This window comes from Vidua macroura, chromosome 2 (genome assembly GCF_024509145.1).
Source record: "Vidua macroura isolate BioBank_ID:100142 chromosome 2, ASM2450914v1, whole genome shotgun sequence".
NCBI classification, from domain to species: domain Eukaryota; kingdom Metazoa; phylum Chordata; class Aves; order Passeriformes; family Viduidae; genus Vidua; species Vidua macroura.
Window position 1 is genome coordinate 113,202,679 of NC_071572.1, and position 24,044 is coordinate 113,226,722.

General features: G+C 40.6%; 1 protein-coding gene across 1 annotated transcript in view; it reads left to right on the top strand.

Annotated features, from left to right (window-relative positions):
• The first annotated feature begins 6,540 nt into the window (after window positions 1-6,540).
• The window catches only part of GABRR3 (gamma-aminobutyric acid type A receptor subunit rho3), a 31,177-nt gene continuing 13,673 nt past the window's right edge, over window positions 6,541-24,044 (top strand). Inside the window, exons 1-3 of the mRNA XM_053970273.1 lie at window positions 6,541-6,668; window positions 15,148-15,260; window positions 23,474-23,541. Coding sequence (XP_053826248.1) covers window positions 6,541-6,668; window positions 15,148-15,260; window positions 23,474-23,541 — 309 coding nt within the window. The remainder of the gene's footprint in view (window positions 6,669-15,147; window positions 15,261-23,473; window positions 23,542-24,044) is intronic.

Sequence of the window (24,044 nt, forward strand, 5' to 3'; positions counted from 1 at the left end):
TGATGAGGCAGAGCTAGAAGACCTGTCGCTTTGGATTTCTCTGGTTGACTTTTTTTTGTCTTACAGAAATCCATGTTGACACATTCCAGAATCCCCCTCAGCTTTTCCTGTATCTGAAGGCAATTACCAAATGAGGATTTCTGCACTGAAGGCGTCACAAAAGGGTGACCTTGCAGTGCAGGTGCTCCATTTTGTTGGGGATCTCAGCTGTACTTTACGTATCTTTTAAGGATGGAACATGGCATAGCCAGCATACCTGTATCATATCTCCCAGCCCAGACGTTTGTAGGGAATTATCTTAACAGGGAAATGATGAACAGGAGCACAAGAATTTGGCCAAGTGTTAGAGCTTCAGGAAGAAATTCTTCCCTGGTATGGGCACCACACCAGAACAGGGTCCCCAGAGATGCTGGGCTGATACCCCATCCCTGGAAGTGCTCAAGGCCAGGTTGGATGGGGTTTTGAAAACATGTTCTAGTGGGAGGAGTCCCTGCCCATGGCAGGGGGGTTGGAACGAGATTATCTTTAAGGTCACTTTCAACCCAAATCATTCAGTGATTCTATAAGCAGATTTCCAACCAACCTTCTCTGCTGCTGTCCCATCACTTAGCTTCTCTCTCTCCTTCAAGATTTTAACATGAATTGTTCAGATGTTTATTGATTCAGAACTACATTATTTTGTCAGCCAGTAGGAAAGCAGAAGTTGTAAAGAAGCCTTAGAAAACCCAGATGCACTTACCTCCTCTTAAATCTCAAATATATGTAAACTTAAAGATATATTTACTTAAGACTACAATTCACGCAGTAAGAATTGGCTTCCCAGTTTGAAATGAGCACCTGCTCTGTGATGTTAACATATGTTTCTCTGGAAGATATCAATGGGAAAGAAAAGCCTGGAAAACAACCACTAAGAGCTGTGCCTGATGGCTTTTGAAGCTGTTTTGCGACCTGTAGAGATCAGACTTTAATCAATAAATCTGTCTCTATTTTCACTGTAAGGTGAAAAATGTTTGCAGTGCCAAAGCTGAAAGGCACATTTTTTTTTCCCACTATTCAACAATTTTTTTTCTCCTCATGTTCATTGGTGACAGAAAAGGAGCTTTGTAGAGATGCAGTACATTTCATAAATTAGTTCCCATCAGAGATGTGTTGCTGATTCCTGGACAACAAACAGGCAATGCTGGAGAAAATGCTTAATACACAACAGCTTGGCAGCAAGAAAAGAGTAAACACACTGAATTGTTTTGTTTCGGTCTGTGGGGGGGAAATGAGCCAAAAGAACTTCAGGTAGCATTTAGGATCTGCCTGGTAAGCACTGATGAGAGACTGTGCTGTTGACCAGACTGCCAAGGAAATCAGGGGAAAAAAAATAATCTCATGCAGTGTACATTGCTTTTGGGATTGAAGGACAGTGTTGAGGCCATACATATGGCAAAGTAGCCTTCTTCTTGGGGATACACTGTGCTGCTGCAAACACTTGCTTTCTGAGAATTGCTCAGGCTTAAGGGTCAGCCTCTTGATCCTCTCTGACTTGGGAAAGAGGCTAAAAGATTTAAAAAAAAAAATCCTACAGAAACAAAGAAACAAACTCTAGAAACTGCTCCTGGAAAAAAATGGACATGCATGCAGGAGTAGGGTAGCTGTATCCCATGCCTGTGGTCAGCATGAGGTGGCAGAAAGGGAAGGTTTTCTGCCACTGAGGCTGTGAAAAGTGTAAATCTGGGAAAAATATGGCTGTTTGTTTTGTCAGAGATCACCCTCAATATGCAGATGTTCCTTAACCAGAGGCAGCAAAACTGATTGTTCTACTTTCAAGGTTGTTGCTGTAGAAGCTAAGTAAAGGGATTTAGGGATGAAATTAATTCAGTGATTGTTCTGTCCAGGGCAGAATGAGGAAAGGGAGAGAATGCCTGATTTAGAGACTCTGGAAATGGGGAATGCAAAGAGTCAGGGGAAGTGTGTGGTTTTTCTTTGTTTTTCTTGTTACTCTTTCAAACCAAATGTCTGATTGTACAAAAAAAAGTGTGTAGCCAACACAGCTCCAGAGCAAAGAGAAACCTGAGTTTTGTAAATGGAAGGAAAAGCAGAAAAGACCCTTGTGCCAAACAGAGTCAATACCTGTTCAAACCTGGTATTTAGAGGCTGTTTTATATGGGAAAATATATACATGCCTTGGTGGATTATGGTCGTGTGAGGATCCCACACTACAGTTTTAAAACACTCCTTTGGATGAATAGGCAGTGGACAGAGACAATAAGAAACTGGACAAATCTCAGGAATGGAATTCAATCTCCAGTCTTTGGCCATTTTAGTGGAAACTGTCGAGCTCTGCTCTCACAGCTGCAGACTTTGTACAGGTCCCATGCCCTGTTTGTGACGAGATTCTTGGACACCCAGAGAGACCTTGTATCACATGACAGCTGTGTTCAGGAAGTTGTTTAGATGACCTTTACTTTTCAATGAACTGCCATTTACCTGAGTGAAAAATAACTGCTGGTTGTTCTGTAATGAGAAGAAAAGGCTCTGTTCTGAGATCTGCAAACTGGAATCATAATACCTGCTCTCTGCTTTCCTCCTACTTCATCCTGTTGGGAAATGTGAATGGATATCTTCATTCCTGAAACATGGTTTGTCATTTCTGTTAATATAAGCAGGAAAAACTGTCCTTAATTCTAACATTAATTTTGTAAGTCACCATGATATAAATGGTGAGTGTTCTGCACTGAGTCTGTTACCATAGAAAAGCAAACTGCTGCCTATTCCTGTGCTGCTGTATTGCATTCACACTCTCAGTCATGGATGTGGTTAATCTGCTTTCTGTGATTTGCTGGTTGTTTGTAAGAAGTGAGTGCCTCTTAGGAGACTTATTAATGTTTTCTTCCTTGTGTTTCATTCTCTGATTAGGAGAGTAAAAAAAATATTTGCCATGTCAACCTACACTCCCCATTCCACATTGCATCTCTTCTCACTGCAGCTAATTTACAGATTGAAAAGTGCTAGTGTGCTGTGGTCTTTCATCTCCATATGTTTAAAATGGCCTTTAGGTGAGATCAGATTTTCTGCAAAATTCGAGCCTCTGAAGCATTTCTTCATCCCTTGTATTCTTCTGTTCTTGTTTTTACAGTAGCTGTTGTCAATCTGCTTTGCTCTGTGATCTGTGGTGGAGAGGGGTCTGTAGCTCCAGATTGCAGTTACCAGAAGGAATGTTTTATTTTGCTGACTAAAAGAAGGCATTTAATTTTCTGAAACCAGGTGGTGTGTTCACCTTTGCTTCTTTTCCTTGCTTGCTTGTTTGCAAACTGTTCAATGAGCTGATGCACTGTTACCATGTGCCAGGTTTTGTCCCAGGAAGATAAGCATGGCAAACTTTTAATAGTTTATAGATTATTTTAAATAAATAATTTTACTGATAGCAAAGAGACAGTGTTCTGTGTTTAAAGACAAGAACTGATCAGCAACTTGCCCAATATAAGCAAAGTGTATTATCTTGTTTTTATTCTTCTCCAAAGAGGGATCTTTCTGGAATTTATTACTGACAAATGCTTAGGAGATTAACCTGTTTTCTTAATGGTAATTTATAGTGGTGGTATAATCTGCTGTATATAATACTCCCTTCCCCAGAGGAAATGAAAACAGGTCCAGCATGAAGAAACCCTGTTGCTGTGGGTTTGCCCTTGCTGATATTTATGCCCATCAGTGGAAGTGTTTCTGATTCCTCTCTGCAGGAGAGGCACCCCTCCATGTCTGTGGGCTAGACTGTTCCTGGAAATACACAGTGGGACAGAGGGATAGTGCTTAGATTTTCAGTGTGCATAGGCAAGGCTTCCCGAGGTATATTTATGACATTAGATGGGTGAAGGTGGTGGAATACGTTAATGCATGCAGCCTTTCTCCTCTTATTTATTTAGTTAGTTAGTTAATTTGTTGAATTAAAACTGATTTTAGCAGGGATAGTCAAAGGAGCATTCAGCATGTTTTAGAAATCTCCCATGGAGCAGTCTTTTCAGCAGCACAGCTTCGTGGTAAAGTTGCTGCTACAGCCAGGAGTAATAAAGCAGCAGGGTGCTGATAGCTCGATGAAAACAGCTCTAATTTCTTGTGTCTCTGTTAAAGACTCCCCTCTCCTGGGGGAGGGACATCCATGTGCAGCTTGGCCAGGGACATGCCAGTCATTCTGCAAAGCCAGATCTCTGGAGCAGCTCTTCTAAGAGTTCCCTTTTCCAGCTGGAAAATAAATCCACAAAGCAATTTTTACTTATTTATTTCTAATGGACTCCTTTGAGTTCCTTGAGGTCAGCACACAAAATCATCACGTTTCTACATTAGCAGGATGGTGTAACCACAGGTCCCCAAGAGAGCTCTTGGGGGATAAACCTCAGCACCCAGACCATCCTCTCTCTCCCCATTCCGTGTCTCCTGCTTAGTGGGGATAACAGCCAGTGGTTTCAGCTAGGGATTATATTAACATCGAAAACACAGCTTTCTCCACAGTATCTGGAAACAATGGGAGCTAGAATTAGCAGGGGTATAAATGTTGTATTCTTTTATAGCTGAGGAAAATGGTTGGAAATGAGTTAATTCTGATGGATGTGCAGGTAGCCAGACATGCAGAAATTTGGTAACATATTTATCACACAGCCTGCAGTGTCATTTGCTTTTTATTTCATTTGCTGCTACTCTTGGGCCTGTGCTTGGGTGGGGAAAGCAGAGGAGCCAAAGGCTCTTGAATTTTTTCTTACATGTAATTTAATCAGTGGGCTAATACTTTGATATATGTAGGCTGGGTGACAGTAAGGAACTTGACCAGACTGGCTCAGGAACTCGTATTTATGTCCACCTGGAATAAATTCTCATTAGAGTTATTGTTTTATTTTATTTTCCTTTTCCCATCCAAATGTTAGTGCAAATTAATGGAACCTGTTATAGGTTTTATTAACTGCAGCTCACATTTACCATGTCTGGAAACTCCACCCTGGGAATACACCAGAAGCACTCTCTGACTGTCCCTGGGCCAGGCTGCAAATGGTCCTCCCTAAGTTTGCTGAAGAGGAAAGGATTAAACTATAAACCAGCTGAATGAGGTGGGTAGTAGGGTTGGGAGCCTTTGATCTCAGACCAAATTCAATCTAACAGTGGGAATTAGCTGTCCACTGGTAACCTCCACCTGGAAATCACCCACATCTGAGAATTATTTTTTGGCCCAGGTGAAGTCAATTGGAAATCTCAGGGAGCTTCTGAGGAGGCAGATGCCCACATGACAGGATTAGTGTCTCAGGGTGTGTGGGTGCTCACAGTCTCAGCAGATAAGGTGTTGGGCTTGGTTTTATTCCTGGGTTTGTCTTACCTAGGAAGATGTCTCCTACTAGGAGGCCCAAATTACTCCTCCAGCTGTTAGATAGGGTGGGGTATTTCCATTTCCTAAACTTCAGTCTCAAATCTCTGATTTTTAGATAAAGCAAAAGAAATGTATGCCATCTCTTTTAATAACAACTGAACTTGCTGGTGGCTTGAGGAGGATAAATTTGACCGTGTCAGCTAAGAAGATGTGTCCCCAGTATTGTCCAGTTTTAAGCCTCTCAGAAATCTTACCATCATTTCTAGCTGCCAGGTACAAGTTAGTGCTTAAGCAACATTTTATTAATAAGATATTTTGCAATTCAACCTTCTGTTGAGCAGGTAGGGCAGGCTAAATGAAATAAAGATAAAATTAGGGTTGGTGGAAGGATACTGGATCTTAGACATGCACATACCTTGTTAAATTTAGGGTGAATAAATAGCTGCAGAGCTTAGTAAAAAGAATAAGAAAAAGGAGAGGGAGGGAAATTGTATTTTCTGGTATTGGGGAATATCAAAACAGGAGTTCATTTTTACTTTGGGCTTGTACTATGATATTGTTCTGTCCAGAAAGAAGTGTGTGTGTAGTGACAAAATGCTGGCAGCTGACGGAGTCAGAATTGATGTTAATGGTTGGGAAGACAGGGCAATGTAGCCAGTTAACAAAAGAGCTTGATCTGTGCAGAAGATGATTTTGAGCAGATACACACGTATATAGAAAGCAAGATTAATTTAGAGACCTTTGTCATTAAGGCAGATTTTTGTATGGTTTTGTGTGGGATTTAAGGGGGATTAAATGTTTGACATCACTTTGCCTGCACAGGCTATGTTGAAGAGGTTACTGAGCGGGTGATGGAGAATTTAAAACCGCGCCTTTGCTGAAAGAGAGGCAGCAATGGATCAGAGGAAAGCAGCCTGGCCAAGCAAACTGCCCTGCCTACCACAGTGCTGAAAACAAGGTGCTTCTGGTTGGACAGCAGATGCTGCAGGGATGTAGAGCTGAAGGAATATTTATGATTTGCCAAAATACGAGGGGAACTCGGTGAGGACATCAGAAGTGGGATGCCCCTGTCTTCTCTCTTCAGGGATGCCTTGCTTCACGTGCATCTTTTGTCTGCTATGCTGTTTCTAAAGGGTAAAAACACTAACAAATAAGAAGTCAGCAAGGTGGATTGGATGATTAGGCACATTTCTCTTTTGGAAGAGATGGTCCTGGTCATGAAACTTCTGTTCCTCACCTGCCTATGGCCAACAGCAGTGCTCCACAGTTCTCACAGTCAGCATCACCGTCTTCATCGTCGGCAGCAAATGTCATTCTCAAGAAAACATAACAGGTAAGAAATAGACTTGATCTGTTTCTTTCATCTGGTAAACTTCATGCTGTCAGCCACCTTTCAGCACACCCCTTTGGTTTACTGTCCTGTTTTTCCAGTTTCTAGGTTTATAGTTTGCATAGTATTGGTAGGATGTTCCCAAAACAGAAATGGTGAAGTATTAATTAATTTTTCAGAACCAGACCTTTCACATTGTGATTTTATGAATGTCTCATAAATATGGAGTTATGTATCCACCCACACCTACGCATAGCTCTTTTACCTGGTGTGATACAAGGATGCCAGATTATTTTTGTGATGTTCCAAGTATGTTCCTCTAACTCCCATCACAATAAGCAGAAATGCCTTCCAAGTTCTATGCCAGTATTACAAAGTGACTTCCATTACCTAAACAGCAGAGTAGCTACACTATAAAGCTACAGAATACTTTTTTTAATGGCACTAAATGAGGTGAATGACATCTTATTTGTAGTGATGACACAGCCTGTTCCCTTCCTGGAATATATTTAATGCTTTTAGACATTGGAAGTTGTCTTCGTTCTTGGCCTTTCAATCAAGTAGCTGGTTGAAAATGAATAATGATTGAGAGGTTTTTACCTGTATACTTCTGGGCAAAGTGTCAGTGCTTTCCCCCAGGAAGGCAGCTCACATCTGCCAAGTGAGTCTTTCAACCTGTTTCTAGATTAATCTGATACTATGTGAACAGACCAATGGCTGCCAGTGATAATCCAAGAAGAATTCCTCTTTCTTGGGGATAACTACGTCTATTTAAGGAAGGAGAAGGGATACAAGTGTTAGATTTTAAAATGTGCTTGACCCCCTACTAAAATGAGCAGGGGAGCTCATAGTTTATTTGCACAATATCACATTTTGAAGAAAAGTAACATAACTGGACTCCTCTGATGTGTTTAAGCTGCTTTTTCCCCTCAAGTTGCATGCTTTGCAGCAGGTGTACATCTGTTAACCTCCTGTATCACTCCTCATGCAATCATCCAGCAGTGAAATATCTCTGGAACCCTTCAAGTCTTGATAAAATCCTGTTTAGCAATGCAAAGTAACAGATGGCACAACAGAGGTGCTGTGTCACTCAGGACTTCTGGGTTTCTGTTCAAAGTTATGGGTCCAAGTCTGGTGCAAGGCAAAAGCTCATGAAAAGAATGGCTATTCAGCAGGCTGTTTCAAACAGTCTGAGTGCTGGTGCACAATTATTTGTAATAACAAAGGAAAATAAACAGAATAAACGTAAGATTGATTATCAACAGTGTCAACATAAGATTTCATCTGGTGCTTTGCCAGTCTCAGGAAGCAGTTAGGAATCAAATGGAAACAGAGTCAAATACCTTGTTAGTGGCAGTGGCAAGGAAGGTCTCTTTTAAGCTCAGCTGCTACACGTTTGTCTGTGGTAAGAGGGGAGCATATGCTGCTGTTGTTTGTATTTATCCTGTTCTGCCTTAGCTGAGAGCAGTTGCTCCATCGTTGACATAAAAAAATCACAAAGCAGGAGGGAAACCTGGTGGTAGGAGATAGGAAATTTTGTGGCATCCTGATGACAATCCTCTTGCAACACCAGTGTTAGCACAGTGTCCTCTGCATCGTCACAGATCTTTACTGGCACATGCAAATGAATCCATGTGACAATCCTGTGAGACAGGCACAAGTGTGTTATCAGAAAGAGAGAATAGGAACAAGGAGGAATTCATCTGCTGCTGCCTGGTGTGGCAGTTTTCTTTGTACAAGGCAAGCTTTGGCATCCCACACCCTCATTTCCAAGGTCCTGGTGATTTTGAGCTGGGAAGAAGACTGCAAAATCTGAGCCACAGAGGATCTCAAAGCTTAACAGCAGCAAATCAGCTTTTCTCTGCAAAGGATCCAAGTGTGTTTAATTTCTCTTTGTTTCATTCTCTGCTTTTGTTCTAAAGGCTGCATTATCCTCCAGTACATTGCATCAGGGTCTGACTTTCCACCAGCATCTTTTTCTTTCTGGGGAACAATCTTTCAGCCAGCACTGGAGTTATTAGGGACACAGCTGACAGATGGCCTTGGTTAAATGGGTGGCCTTTTAAAAAGAATCCCATGTGAAAATGTTACTTAACCTACAAGTTCCACTGTTTTAATAGAGTAACCCAATTCTCCCTCCAAAGCTGTTTGTCTGCATTCTCCTGTAAAGAAGATTTTAAAGCATTAACCAAAAGTACATGAGAAAGTGATTATTCTCATGGTCCATTTCCTACAGCAAAGAACAAAACATTTGATGGCCAAAATATTAGGTTTTTTCTTAGTACATATTGCTGATATTACTGAAAAATTAGAAATCCATTTTCATGTGTATGAGAGAGAACTGTGCATTTTGATGATTTCATTTATCTGGGCTTCAAGGTTTCATGAATGTATTTAAACATTTAAGAGGTCACACTGCTGAATTACCCCACAGACTCCCTTTGGAATGAGATTTCTGTAACTTCTACCTTTTGGATACTTTTGATTTAGTAGTAGCCAGAGTATCTTGGGGATATAACACTGGAAAGAGACTTATGGCCATGACATCCAGTGTATTCTTTTCACAAAGGGCACCTTAATAGTATTCTTCTCATAAACTTACCTAGTTTAATTATGAAAGGATGGTAGGGGAAAAAACCCTTTTTCTACTTTCCTACAAGAACTTTTACCATGTTATTAGCAGAGCTCTAAAATAGAAGAACAGCCAGGCAGGATCTTCCCAGGATCCCTGTACTATACTGAGTTTATAACAAGGGCTTGCAAGCACAGAGCATGAATAAGGACAGGGCAAATAAGATATTTTCCCCTAATATTCGCAGCTGTACCAAGCCACCAAATTTCCTCCAGCGACATCCTGTGTTGGATGTAATTTCTGCAGATATAGTGATCTTCAGTGGATTTTTTTCCCATGAACTTGTCCAATTCCTCCTTGAACCAGCATAAACTTTTGATAGCCTGGTAGGTTAAAGACAGCCAGATGGGACATGAGCCACTCATGCCATTGGTTTTTGGAGCTACACTGATGGCATTAAGTGATTAAATGCTTTAACCAAAAATTATCTAAGTACCCTTGAGCAGACCTTTGACTTTTCATTCGCTAATGGTTTTCAAGGCTAGGTAGGAGCAGCTAAATTTGTCTTTAAAAGCCTGACACATCTTTGTCCATTGTTAATTGATTCTTAATTAGCTGCTTTGGTTTTATAGGCAGTGACTGCTCTTTGAGATCTCTGGCAAATACCATGCAATAGTGTTGGGTAGTGAAGTGTCAAAACAGTATGCCTCACTCTTTTTCAGCCAAAAAGTTAGTGCTCCCAGTTATTTAATATAGAAGTACTGACAAGAGTGAATTCCCCATGTGATCTGAAACAGTTCAAGTGCTTTTTATGACCTCTTTTGGAATGTAATTATAGATTGCCATTTATTTTACATAATATAAACCCTTCCCTGAAATACAGCTGTGGGAACCCCAGTTATGAGTGGAAGCAGTAATTTCTTGAGCATGTACCTCACTGAGACCAATAAAATTTTATCATTGCCCAGATCTACACCAATACCAGTGTTCTCTTTGTTACTACTACCACAGCTAGGTAAAGAGATTTCCTGTCCTTAGGTGCATCTGTTTTCTAATGGTTTCACAAAAATTTCTTCACCAGAAGGGCCATCAAGTCCTGGAACAGGCTGTCCATGGAAGGATTGGTTCACCCACCATTCCTAGAGGTGTTTAAAAGATGTGTAGATGTGGCACTTAGGGACATGGTTTAGCAGTGAACTTGGCAGGGCTGGGTTAATGGCTGGACTCAATGATCTTAAAGGTCTTTTCCAACCTAAATGGTTCTGGGATTCTGTGTGGGCTTTTCCTCTCAAACACAGCCTGACATCTGCCATACCATGAATGTGCAGAATCCATGGCTCTATTCAGACCTCTAGACCATGGTGTGCTGCTGAAAGCTGCACAATCAATAGGCCACTGAAATATAATCTGTTTTTTTCTGTGCTTCTGTTGATGCGTTTTTCTGGTCTTAGAAAACTGAGAGTCAGACATGGTTAAGGGATAAGGGGTTTTTACCTCTGTATTTTAATAAGGATCCTTATGGTGCACCATTTCACCGAGGTGGGATCACATACCCATCTGAGGAGCTCCCCCCTGGATGGGCCAAATCTCCAGTTTACAGGATATGTTCTAGAGGAAGCCTTGGTCTCTCAAGATAGCATCAGGTTTTCCTGGCGCCTTCTACGAGTCCTTTAGGATGTTTGGTGTCCTGGCCTAACAAAATACTAGGGCTATGCTGAGATATCATACTTAAGCTTATTCTTAGCATGCATGCTAAGAATACTGAGGATATATAAAAAGTATATAAGAGAAAAGGCGAAAAATAATCTTGGTGTAATTTTTTTCATTTTAGAGACTAACAAGGCTCTACTTTGTCTAGTCTCTATATTACCCACAGTACTGGTTTACACAATTGGCTGACCCAAGGCTATTACACAGATGATAACTATAATTACAGCTATAATAAATGTTTCTTTTATCTAGGCCCAGTTTGGTAACCATGAGGTGAGGGTGTGGAAGATATGGCCAAATTTCAAGGTGTCATTTCTGGAAGCTACTTCATGTAAAATGGGACAGACTGTCAGCTTCCTCCTGTAAGGCTGAAACTGCATCTGCAGTATGCTGCCCAATACGTTCAATGACAGCTGAGATGTTTATGGTCATTCTCTCCAGTTCAACCACTCTGTAAGAGGGAAGGAGAGCTCTGACTATGTTATGGAAAAGTGTGGGATGTTCAATGAGAGGATTAAGAGATCTTTTCTTCCTCCCATTTGGTTTTTCAAGATGATCAAATATTGTTATATTCGGGACCACAGTCCCAAGGGCACAAGCCTGATCTTTATTCACAGGCAGGATTTTCCAGGCCTTATCATCACATATCCAGTACAACCCTGTCTCAAATGGTAGAGCCAGTCTCCACCCTGTCAGTTTCATCTTTGCCACAACTTTTGGGTTGATTATTTCTCTGAAATTGATTTTATGACAATGTGAAGGAAGAATGGCCTTTCCTGTGGCATTTTCAACTGCACAGGGAACTGTGTAATTCCCATGTTCTATCAGGCTCAGGGGTTTAGGGGGCAGAAGGGTTTCCTTCTGCCCCATAATTGGTTCCCACCTTTCATTACGTTTCTCTTCCATTCAAATGTCAATCAATGGCCAGTGACCACCCCCATTTAGAGGTGGTAACTGGGTACAGATCCAGCAACTGTTCTTATTAAGAACTTTGGACACATTTTGGGCTACAGTCCTGTGCAAATCATGGGGTGAATCCTGAATCATGGTTACCAGTTGGGCAGACAACGGACATGTGAAAAACAGTTTAAGCCACATCCTCCTGATTTGTACCAGTCTCTGTCTTAATGGTTTTGGGAGCAGAAGCTTTTTTCACACTGGAGTAGTGGATCCACAGTCCTTTGCTAGCAACCTTGACCACAGTGAGGGTGGTCAGTAAAACTTAGAATGGTCCCTGTCACTTGGCTTGCAAAGGGTCACTGTCCCACCACTTAGTATAGACCCAATCTTTGGGCTGGAATGGATGAGCAGGTGTAACCAATCCTATTGGCTTGGATAACACGACAAATCTCTGGAGCTTCTGCAAAATGGAGCTCAGAGCCATTAAGTACTTCTGCAAATCAGTTTTAGCTTTCCTATGAATTTCCCCTGGGACACGTGGAACCTGATACGGCCTGCCATATAATATCTCATAGGGACTTGTGTTGTCCCTCCACCTTGGCTCTATGCAGACTCTCAGCAAGGTTGTAGGCAAGGCTTGAACCCATGTCATGGATGTCTCTTGACAAATCTTAGAAATCTGGGGTTTGAGGGTCCCATTCATACATTCAACTTTGCTGCTTGCCTGGGACCTTACAAGGTCCCAGGCAAGTCCCAGGATCCTGATAGCTTCCCCAACTACTGTCACAACAAAATGTGGTCTTTTATCTGATGACACTCCCAAAGGAACCCCAAACTTTGGAATTACACCCTTGAGCAAAGATTTCACTACTTCCCTTGCTGGTTTGGTGCAACAGGGATAAGCTTCAGGGCATCCACCAGTACCAGTGTATATTTGCATCCCTCCTTGCGTGGCATCTCAGCAAAATTTATTTGCCAGTAATTTCCCAGGCAATCTCCTGCCTTCGTTACCCCTACCACAACTCTTCTGCTCATGTCAGGGTTCTTTTTACAACAGGTTTTCACACTTGCTTGGTATACATTGTACATTATCAACCATTCTTCTCCCTATTACTACTTTCTTCAGATGTTTTAAAAGATTTTGTGCTCCCCAGTGGGTACTCTCATGCTCCTGCTGGGCTGTTTCTCAAAGGAGCAGGGGTGGAACTACAACCTGTCCTGCCAGGGTAACAGCTCACCCACTTTCTTTGATCTCAGCCTTAAGAAGCTTAATTAATTTCTGATCATATTTTGGGGTAAACTCTGACAAATCTATTTCTGTGGTACCACTGCAAGAATGCCTTTTTCTGCAACCTCTCTTGCTGCTTTATCAGCAAAGTGATTTCCCAGTTTGGGGGCTGTTTTCCCCTTTTGATGACCTCTGCAATGCATGATAGCTGCTTCCATAGGCTTCCAAATACTTTGCAGGAGTGTAAGAATCTCTTCAGCATGCTTAAGCTCATTACCTTGAGCAGTTAGCAGGCCAGGCTCCTTCCAAATAGCTTTGTGGTTTAAAATCTCATAAGATCTCTTCCCAGTGGCTTATTAAGTAGAGAATTCCTGGCCTTATGTTTTGCCTCTCTTGTCCAGAGAAAGTCTTCCTCAGGCACAGACTTCGTTCTAGCGAGAAGTTGTAATAGATGAACCATTTCCAGCCTGCTTCTTCCACTGAAGTTCTCGGAACATCAAATAGGCATTTTCCTTGGCACATCAAATGACAAATAACCTCGTGCTTCCCAACTGTATTAGCTGTGCCATGGCATTCTGAACGTAATTCATCATTTTCTCCTCTCCTGGATCCCAAGCAGCAGAATTTCCTCATGTAGAACATTGCAGCTGTTCAGTTCTGCTGCCCATTCTACCCTGATGCAGGCTTGATCTGTGGTGATTTTAACTCTCTGAAGCGCGGGCTTTCATTTCACCATCCACATGATTTTCATACTCAGAAAACTGAAGTCTGTATTTGAAATGCCTCATGGACCTTCTGATTGCCCTGGTAATTTGATTCAGACAGCACTGCCAGAGACATTCAGGAATACTAAGGTAAATGAATTTGTTCAAGCCCAACCATTCTGGGTAGCCCAGCAGCCACCTCATCATTCCTGTAATGTAAAAGTAATTTCTTGGGCTTCTTGATTAAGAAAAAAGTGAGAGGGAGGACAAAAATAAGTAAATAGAGGCATACACCTTATCCTAATATATTCCATACCTTGCCTTAAGCAGTGTTTGACTACAATCTTCAGAACACATTTCTATCGTTCAGTCAAAAGTAATAATTAGAGTTGCTTGCAGCAAAGTCCCAGAGAATCACAGAAGGCATGAAAGAAATAGTGTCTAGGGAGAGTCCCTTGCCTGTGGCAAAGCAGCTGTATTCAAGTCATTCCTGCAAATAAATGTCTAACCTATTCTAAAATAGCCTGAGTGAAAGGAGTCTCCAAAGCTGCCCAAGCAATAGGTTCCCATGTTTCACTGTTCTCACCAGGAGAACACTTCTGTGAGAAAGGTGTTCCTAATGTGTACAGTAGAACATAAAATCATGAGATCATCTCATTCCAACCCCCCTGCCACGGGCAGGGACACTTTCTACTAGACCATGTGTCTCAAAACCCCATCCAACCTGGCCTTGAACAGCTTCAGGGATGGGCATCCACAGCTTCTCTGGGCAACCTGTGCCAGTGCCTCACCACCCTCACAGAAAAAAGTTTCTTCCTAATACCCAATCTAAACCTACTCTCTTTCCACTTAAAGCCAGTCTCCCTGCAAGTCCCTAGATCCAGGATCATCCTTTCTCAGTCCTTCTAAAAAAATTGTTGACTTATTTGAGCTCCTAGGAAAAAAGTCACATTTATAATAAAAGGAATAATCATCATATGGATAATATATGAAGTAGCTAAACCATGGATATTTTATTTCCAAGTTTGATTTGCAAGTGTTTATGTGAATAATAACTTCAAACAGCTTTATTCTCTTGTGTTATGATAACTACAATCTCTGAGGAGAAGAGGATCTAGTAGTTCTTCCTGGGACTTCTTATAAATAATTGGTGTTCTTCATGGACCTGGGCACCCTCATACCTCATTTCCCAACCCTTCCCAATATATCTTTCTCCAGCTTTATTAGCACAGTTGTTACCCTTAACATTCCAGATTCAACTGTCCAGTATTCCCAGGTCCCTATTTCATTTGACTAGCACTGTGAATGTCAGGGCAGAAGAAATAAATTAAATTTCTCACTTTTTTTTTTTTTTTTTTTTTAACATAGCAAACGAGAAATTAAAATGAGGAAACTTGACAGCACAAAGGTTCGACCACTCAAATCTGAGCAGCTTCTTCACATAGAGGACCATGACTTTGCACTGAGACCTGGATTTGGAGGTAAGCAGCACATGCCTGCACTGTACTGGGTAAGACTTTATCCTCTCTCTGGAAGTTTACTTGAACTTTGTCATTTCAAATGGAATGGCAGACTTAATGGCAGCACAGCTCAGTTGTTGTACTTCAGGAAATAAAGAAGAAATACAGAAATAATCAAAGACAAGGGGCTTCTCTGTGTTTAGTGTATCAATAGGAGAAACTGTTCAAATTGTCTGCTTTACAGAACTAAGTAAAAAATAGTATTAGAATAAGGTTCTTTGAGAGCAGTGATTAAGGTATCCCTGTAAACTGCACAGTCTAGTAGTAGCAATTAGCAAATTACTTAGTCATCAGATTTGTTTTGAGAGATTGAAATGATCCATCAGTTCCTAAATCTGTTGCTGTGTACAAAATTAAAAAAAAAAAAAGCCAACAAAAAACTACCCACAGGTTATTATGATGTTGTTTCTGTCTTGTTGGGCACTATGATGATTATTTGTTCATTTAACTAAATTGCATCTGGATCAAGAGAGTATTCAATGGGATGTTCACAATTTGGATTCAATTTTGACTCTCCTTCATGGAAGGGAAAATGAGAAAGCTGCCCCACTAATAAGCTTTGTCTGAGCCTTTGCGTCACCAGTTCCCTTGTCATGATTCATGAAAATTAGACTGAACTGCTCTGGATTATGAGGCCAAAATAAAATCTATGAGGACCAATAATCAGTTGTGTAGACAAACACAGATTTGGGAGGCAAGCTGAGGTCTGGGGAGCTGCTCTTGTTGACACCAGCTGCTGGGATCTGGGGCCTGCTGATCGTGCCAAGAGGGAGAATGGGTAAGGAAAGCATCCTTGGATGCAATGGGAGAATGGGAAAGGGTTTCTTGTTACCATAGAAATGATGTCATGTCAGACAGCAAAAACCTTGCCTGTTTTTGAGCAATAGTTGAGATACAGTCTGTTTCTTGGCAACAGAAATTCAGATTACCTCCTCCTGCCTAATACCTGTCTTGTCTAGTATCTATTAATCTGGACATCTTCTTGTTACCTCACAGGGAATTTAAATTTTTGAGAATGTCACTTCAGAAAGGAGGTAGCATTTCCATGAAAGCAAACAGTGCTTTGGGATGTCCTTTATCACTGGATCCTGCCAGAAAAGAGTATTGGTGATGTACATAAAAGCAGCATTGAGAACATACCCTGTGATCTGGCAGTTGTTAATTTTCCACAGGCAGTGAGGATTTTTCACACCCAGGATTTTTCTCCTTGTCCTTTTTTTTTTGTAGATGATTCATCACAGAGCCCATTCAGTTCCTCTTGAAGCCAGCTGTAGTTTTTCCCCTGACTTCACTGCACAGGCCTCTCACTCATCACGTTGCCCTGGCTGTGATTTCAGCTGCACTCCTGTCTTTCAGAAATAGCTTTCAGCTGATGAGTGCCTCAGCTCTGCTTCTCCTCTGTCACCCACATGCCACAGTGGCATGGGAAGCACCTTTTTCTTCACACACTTCCAAATATTCAGAACTCTCTTAATACGTGGAATGTGAATCTCTCTCAAAAACAGATCCACTGACATTTCTATAGCACAGAGTGAAAATATTCACAGTGAAATGAGTGTCAATACCAAATTTATACTCCAGAGTTCCTGTTTTACCATTGATTTCAGTGGTGTTGCAGTAGTAAGGAGTGGTTTGGCATTCATAAGGCAGTAGCAGAGGTTTAACACACAATTTTGACCTCATCAGTGGACAAATTTCTCTACTGAAACATGAATTTTAATAACATCCTTAGGATTATTTTATGATAGCAGACATGTGGTGTGACTTTCTCTGAAGAACAGTGATGATTAAGTGAGCAGCAGGAGGAAACTTACCTAGAGGAGAGGGAGAAATTAGAGATATCATTGCTGCAGTCATTGCCACAGCAGTTACAACATAACCCTGAACTGCACTGAGACTTACAGCACTGTGGCTTTGTGCAGTTACCTCAGGTGAGGTGAAATGTTGGGTTTGTTTCCATCAAATTTAATGAAGCAGCTCTGTACTGTGACTCATGAAGGGCTTGTACCTGTCACAGGCCACATCACATGATTTATTCAGCTCAGCACAATGCATCACTTTGCAACAATCCAAAAAAAAAAAAAAAAAGATCAGGAGAGCTGGATGAAAAACAAGTATTTATTCTTTACCTGTAGAAGAGGGATGGGTTTTTTCCCCTCTCCTATACACCATTGTGATTTTCTGGGTATGTCAGGGAGTTGGAATGACAGATTTTGTTAATCTGGCTCCACTGTGCCCCTTTGCCTGAGAAGGACAATCACCCTTTGCGCCATTTTAGGAGAAAAGTTTGCAGGAAAATTCATGCTGTTGGAGAGTCCTCAGTTCAGGGAACTCAAATCTAAGTCTGCCTTGTTTGATTTCACTTAGCCCCACACATGCAAGGTAAATGAGCAGACCACAGGACCCAGAATTTTTAGTACCTACAGTTAAGCTATACAAAGGAAAAAGAGAGGGAGCACATGCTGAATTTGATTTGTAAACTGAGCAAACATGCACAGGGAAAAACGTGGGGGAAATAAATGTAGAACTGTTGGACACTGATGCTACTGGCTGCAGTGTTACTGGAAATAATTGTGGAGCTGAGAGATCCATTTTTGACCAAATGAACACAACTCTGCTGCCATTCATGAGTGTATTTTGGCATTCTTCTGTTGCTTGCAGTGCCATTGCAGCTGCACAATCAGAATTTGACTCTCTGACTCTAAATTTTAAAATTTAGTCCTGACATTGTCTGTTTATTAGCAGATTTGAGATCAAAGCCAGAGAAACATAGGGCACTGAGATGAAGCAAACCAACCACTGCTGGCAAGCTGATCCTACTCTTTAAAAATGTTACTTTGCAGTTCATTATACAGTGAGATTAAGTGAGGCAAACCAACATTTCAGTACACCCAAACTTTAAAAATCTAAACTTGACATTGTTGTATAGTATTTACTCCCTAAGCCAGGCTCTTGAGTTGTTGATGGAAGTTGGTAGTGGTTTTTTTTCCTTTCTTAAATTTTTTGTTGTGGTTGTTGTTTGATTGTTGCCTTCTGTGTAATGTCATGGTCCTGTTTGGTTTGGAAGTGAGAAGGCAGCTTAAACTGGGAGTGGAGAAAAAGTAAGAAATGAAATTATGCTGCCAGCACTTCTTGGAATGATTATCCCCAGCTCAGCAAGAAAGGGTGAGCAAAGACAATGAACAACTCTTCTCAGCATATCCTGACTTGTAAAGCTCAGATCTGAGTGCCACAATGCAGGCTGCCATAGCAGCCAAAATTCCATGTTGAGAGAGGTCTTAGAGCAAATCCTTAGAAATGCTTTAAATCTATTTTTTTCCCCTATTATACATCTATTTATCTATATCCTTGTATTTCCTGAACTATCTTATTTCAAAGTACTGGTTGAAATAACACATGGTGGTGTATGCATGTGTGTGTATGTATATGTTTATATACTGGTTTTTCTTTTACATTGTGTCTTAAGGACCTGTAGTTTCCCACACTACAAGTGTGTTAGTTAAAGTTTTAAAATTGATGCTCTCTTCTTTTTCAACCAATATAGAAGATGATAAGCAAGTATTAGAAATGATGAAAATAATTTAGCAGCATTTAGCTGGTGAAGAGGTAGCAGTCTTTCCTGAAAATTTGCATCTCAATCTGCAATTAAACATAATCTTCATTCTGAATTTTCAGAGGATCGGAAATCCCATTCTATCACTCCCTCTTTATGCTTCCTCCCTCTTCAAAATAAATTAGTAACATTTTCATTCATATGAAGGTAAAAGTTGGGGGAGGGAAGGAAGGAAAATATGGCCCAGTGTATCTTCAAAATTGCTGCAATTCTAACAGCTCTTTGCCATCAAATTTTTTTCTTTTTTTGCACCACAGCTCTCCCTGAAAGATGAGAAATGTCTTCTCCCTGTGGTGAAGACTCACATGGGTGAAAATGGAATGGCTTTTTATCACCTCTTACTGGAAGGAGTAGCTGAGGGTCCAGGACAGGAGGGGAGGGGAAATATATTGATTATTTGCAAGACTTCTAATAGTCTTCCTCTGGATTTTTTTCTTTTGTATTGCTAAATCTTCCATTCCAAGAGCTGGTTACTGCTCATACCAGACCACCTTTGTTTCTTACATAAATGAGAAAGAAACGCAGTAGTAACAAAAATAAAATACTGTTGCCAGTAATTCTCCTGTTCCTGTCATTGCCAAGAGAAAGTAAATAAATCCACAAAGCTTCACCTCCCTTGAGCTTGTTTACATTTCTATCCACTTTTCTTCCTCTTTTTTAGAACAAAGTCCACCTACAGATCTTAATTTTCCCCTGGTCTCTAACTCCTACTGACAGTTTTCTCTAGATCTTCCTTTTTTTTCCAGCATATACTCTTACAAAGCCAACTGGGTACAGTTGTTTCTAAATTCAACATTTATCCCAAAGATCTTCAGGTGCAATCTGTTTCATGCCCAAAGGTCTGGCTATTATAAAGATATTATAGCATTCACTAAACCAGTCATTATTACTGTGGAAATTGATCCTAAAAATGCTAAAAGGATAGCCTTTTTACATAATATCCATTCTAGAAAGGGTATTACAGAATTTGCCTGATGTACTGTCTATTAATAAAATTCCATGCTCATCAAGGAATTCTTTTGCTGTGCTTAAACCTTTAAAATGAAAGACTGGAAATGGCTTGCATGAAGTTAAACCTGTCTGAAAACAATGCTCTTTTTTTCTGCTGAGGAGTAATTATCCTGAAAATCTGTGGAGCCTCCATTGTGAAAATCACTAATCCCTCTAAAATAATGATTTGTAGTGACCCTTCAGAAGCAACTGAAGCTGCTCAATTTAATAACAAAATCCTCTCTGCCATCCCCAGTTTTGTCAAACTGGGAAATAAAAACCACAGCTTTGCTCTGGTTGCTTTTTTTTTTAAAGTGAATTTGATGCTGTTGTCTGGTGGTCAGCCAGAGATTGAAATTCTCAATCTAGCAGGGAGAAAGCTGTGGTGCAGACACAGAGGTAGATGAATTGCTTTCCTATTTTGGCTGGTTTAGGAACCTTTTCAAATCTTACTGTAATTATGTTTTTTTATAAAAACATCCTCTTGTGACAAAACAAATCTAAGGGATGAAGAAATTAAAGTTCCTAGCAGCCTGTTCCCAATAGCTAATTTTTCTTGTTTCTAGTGGAGTTGATTTTTAATCACACAGAGAAACGTTCCCAAAAACCATGAAGGATTAGACCAGACTGAGGCCAATAGGTCTCTTGTTGGTTGTGTTAGTGACAACGATATAGAAGTGCTCCAGATTAGAAAAGTGAACAGCACAGTGATCAGGGCTGCATATATGTGCAGTGTTTACTGCCTTTATTATCTATTTACATTTGTTGCCAAAGTAGAGTCAGAATAGGAAGGAAATATTTGCAGCTGCTCTGATCTGTTAGTAACGGATCAGGGCTGGGGTAGGGGATGTGCTTTTATAATTCTTTATGGTGAATGCTAGACTGGACAGTGTTTCCTCACTAAGCATCATGAGTAAGGTCTTTGTCTTTCTTCAGACAGAGAAGAGGAATCACTTCTCAAGCAGTCTGTTTCACAGTTCTTACATTTCTACCTAATCAGGAACAAATTTAATTGTAACAGTTCCCTTTTTATTCAATTCACTTTAGAATTGTTCACTGTATTTCTCCTGGTCATATGTTTTGATTTCTTTTATGCTATTCATTGTCACCACCAACATGTTTTCACAGTAGTTCCTAGTGCAGTACAAGCTGTCCTTTCAAAGAATTAAGTGTCCCTGTGTGTATTTATGGTTAAGTGGCACTTTGGTTTGGTTCATGCAACCAACATAATCATAAGCTGCCACTGATTTCTAGTTCTGTGATCAGTTCCTTTGTATCTGCCCAGAGGAGCTGAATTGTTGATGAAAATTTTGCCCACACTGGAATAATGTTTGTTTGGGTAAGAAATTGTCTGTAATTTTTGAAATTCCAAAAAATACTAGAACTGCTATCATCACACTTGGAGCAGCAGTCACTACGAAAAGCCTTTTGCTCATTACACATGAGACATGGCTTAGAAAATCAGATGTGTGATTCTGGGATATGATTTGTGTGTAGCTCCTTGTTTGCCTGAAGAATGCTGATGGGAGACATTTAACTTTATTTGCTTTAAACTTGTCCTTGACTCAGGAACTGGTAAAACCTTTCTTGACATTGAGAGCTGCTCCCCCTCTCCTCCTGTCCCACCCACATAATTAAACATAAATTGTTGTTTGCATTTAAATGATGCGTGATTGCCTTTTGTGAACGATGCTCACATCAGGTATAAGTTCCACAATGACCTCTACTTTGGCTAAACCTGTTTTTAGTTCACAAGATTTCTGTGGAATACAGAAAAGATGACTCAGATTACAAGCAGGCACTTTTGTACCAGTGTTTGCTACGAGTTGGTATGTAGTGTAAGTAAACTGTGTATTGTGATCAGGACAAAGCAAGAAGTGGGCAAAACTAGTTTAGGAGAGGTATAAAAGCTTCTGTTGTTTTGTATGGAGTCTGGCTGAATATATTCATTGGTACTCTTGTGCATCAGCCTCTGGAGCAGCTGTCTTTTGCTGGCTCTATTCTCCAGAAGAAGCAGCATTTTCCCAAGTGCTGCCTGGTGTTTTACTAACAAACTTTGCTCTCCAGAGTCCTGAATCTTATTTTGGGCTTTGGCCAAGAGGCTGAGGGAGGCATTCCTCTCAGAGAGAGACACGTTTTCTGAGCCAAAGAGCCCAGTTCTTGTCAGTGCCTAAATATCTTCTGGTGTGCCCTGCTAAGTCTGAGCACATCTCACCTTGCTTTCTCATGCACAATGCATCTTCATCTGTTCTGTGCAGGGACAGACTCCCCATTAAAAAAAAGACAAGTAAAATCAAGAGATTACAGAGCCAGATTTAAAAATACCTCTAAAATAGTTCAAGATCTTTACTGGTAAGAACTGGAGGCAGCTGTGTAATCCTTGAAGGCTGCTATTTTAAGGATAATTCCAAAAAGGGACACAATATTGTGGCTGGTTATTACAAGAGTGATATTTCTGGACTATTTTGACTTGACAGGGCTAAAAGGAAAAGAAAAAAACAAGTTAGAAAAGCTATTGCTGTTCAGACTTCCTTGTATTCATATTTTTAACTGGTTATTTGGAATGTGTACTTTAAAAATATTTTAGCTGACTTTTTACAAAAATGATTGGAATCCCACGTACAATAATTACTACTGATTTTCATGCCAAAAGCAGAATATTCTTGAGGTCCTGGTGTGTATATGCATATATGCATGCTCCTCTCTTCCTCCCCTGTAAGGAAGTGATTAATCAGTTAGAGGAATGACATAACCCATGTAGAACTAGATCCTTCATTCTAGATATTTCACACTGAAAAGAGTGGAAATTTCATATTTGGCTGTAATTTTTAATTGATTTGGAGTAACTTCATCCTAAAAATGCACTCAGTAACTACACAACACAGTGACAGAACATGATGTGTGTGTGTACAGCTTCTCCCTTGTGAGGCAGTGAGCAAGCAATGCTTTTTCATGAACATCTATACCAAACCTTAAACAATTCACTAACTAAAGATAATAAGAGTCATAATAAGTATGCTGTTTGTGAATAAGCATTGGAAGTGGTAAGAAAGCTTTGCAATATTCGATGTATTCTGTGTATTTACTCAGCTTTTTCCTGTGGTGGTTCTGAATTACACTCCAAGGGGTTCATTAGCTGTGGCATCACAAGGACACTGCCACTGCTGGCCAAACTGCTGTGCCAAAACCAGCTGGTCTGCCTGCAAAAAGAGCACTGAACACCTTGTGCTTATTTTCACAACTGCTTAGCATCAGGTTTTATACTTTGTTGCCTTCACAGTTCTTACATTTCTACCTAATCAGGAACAAATTTAATTGTAACAGTTCCCTTTTTATTCAATTCACTTTAGAATTGTTCACTGTATTTCTCCTGGTCATAGGTTTCGTTTTCTTTTATGCTATTCATTGTTACCACCAACATGTTTTCATAGTAGTTGCCATTCAGTGTTTTAAGGTGGAGAGACTGCAGTAAATGCTGGGATAGAGCACTCTCTGTATCCTGCTAGTGTTGCAGTCTTCCCTTTAAAAATTGGGATTGTTGCTCCTCATGCCTCTTTCTGTTCCCATGCAGGGTCACCAATACCTGTGGGCATTGATGTGCAGGTGGAGAGCATTGACAGCATATCTGAGGTTGACATGGTGAGTAGAACTGGAATAAAGGGTTTCAGTAAAAATACAGGGGGTTCAGAAACATCCAGATGGATGACACAGAATAATGTAGTTAAAGAAAGCAAGCCCTGAAGAGCACATCCTTGCCTTGAAGCATGTATTTAAACTAGTAAGTGTTGAATTTCTCCCTGGGCCAGAGGAACAGCTCAGAGTGAGCAGTGCTCTGGTTTGAAAACTCCAACTATTCAGTAAACACCCTGGGCTTCCACAGGAATTCTCAGTACTCCGCACATTGCATGATGAGGCTTCATGTCCTTTGCTTCTTTTGCCTATGCAAATCTGAATATTCCATAATTGTGGCATGGGTGGAGCTGTGATCATAACAAATGGAAAGAGAAACACCAGTTCCAGAAATGGTCCTGGGAAGGAGACACTGCAATTAGGGCCTGTGGTACTGGAATGCAGGCTGTTCATTCTTCAGCCCAAATTGTCACTAATATTGTCAGTATGAACTCCTGCACTCCTTTACAAAC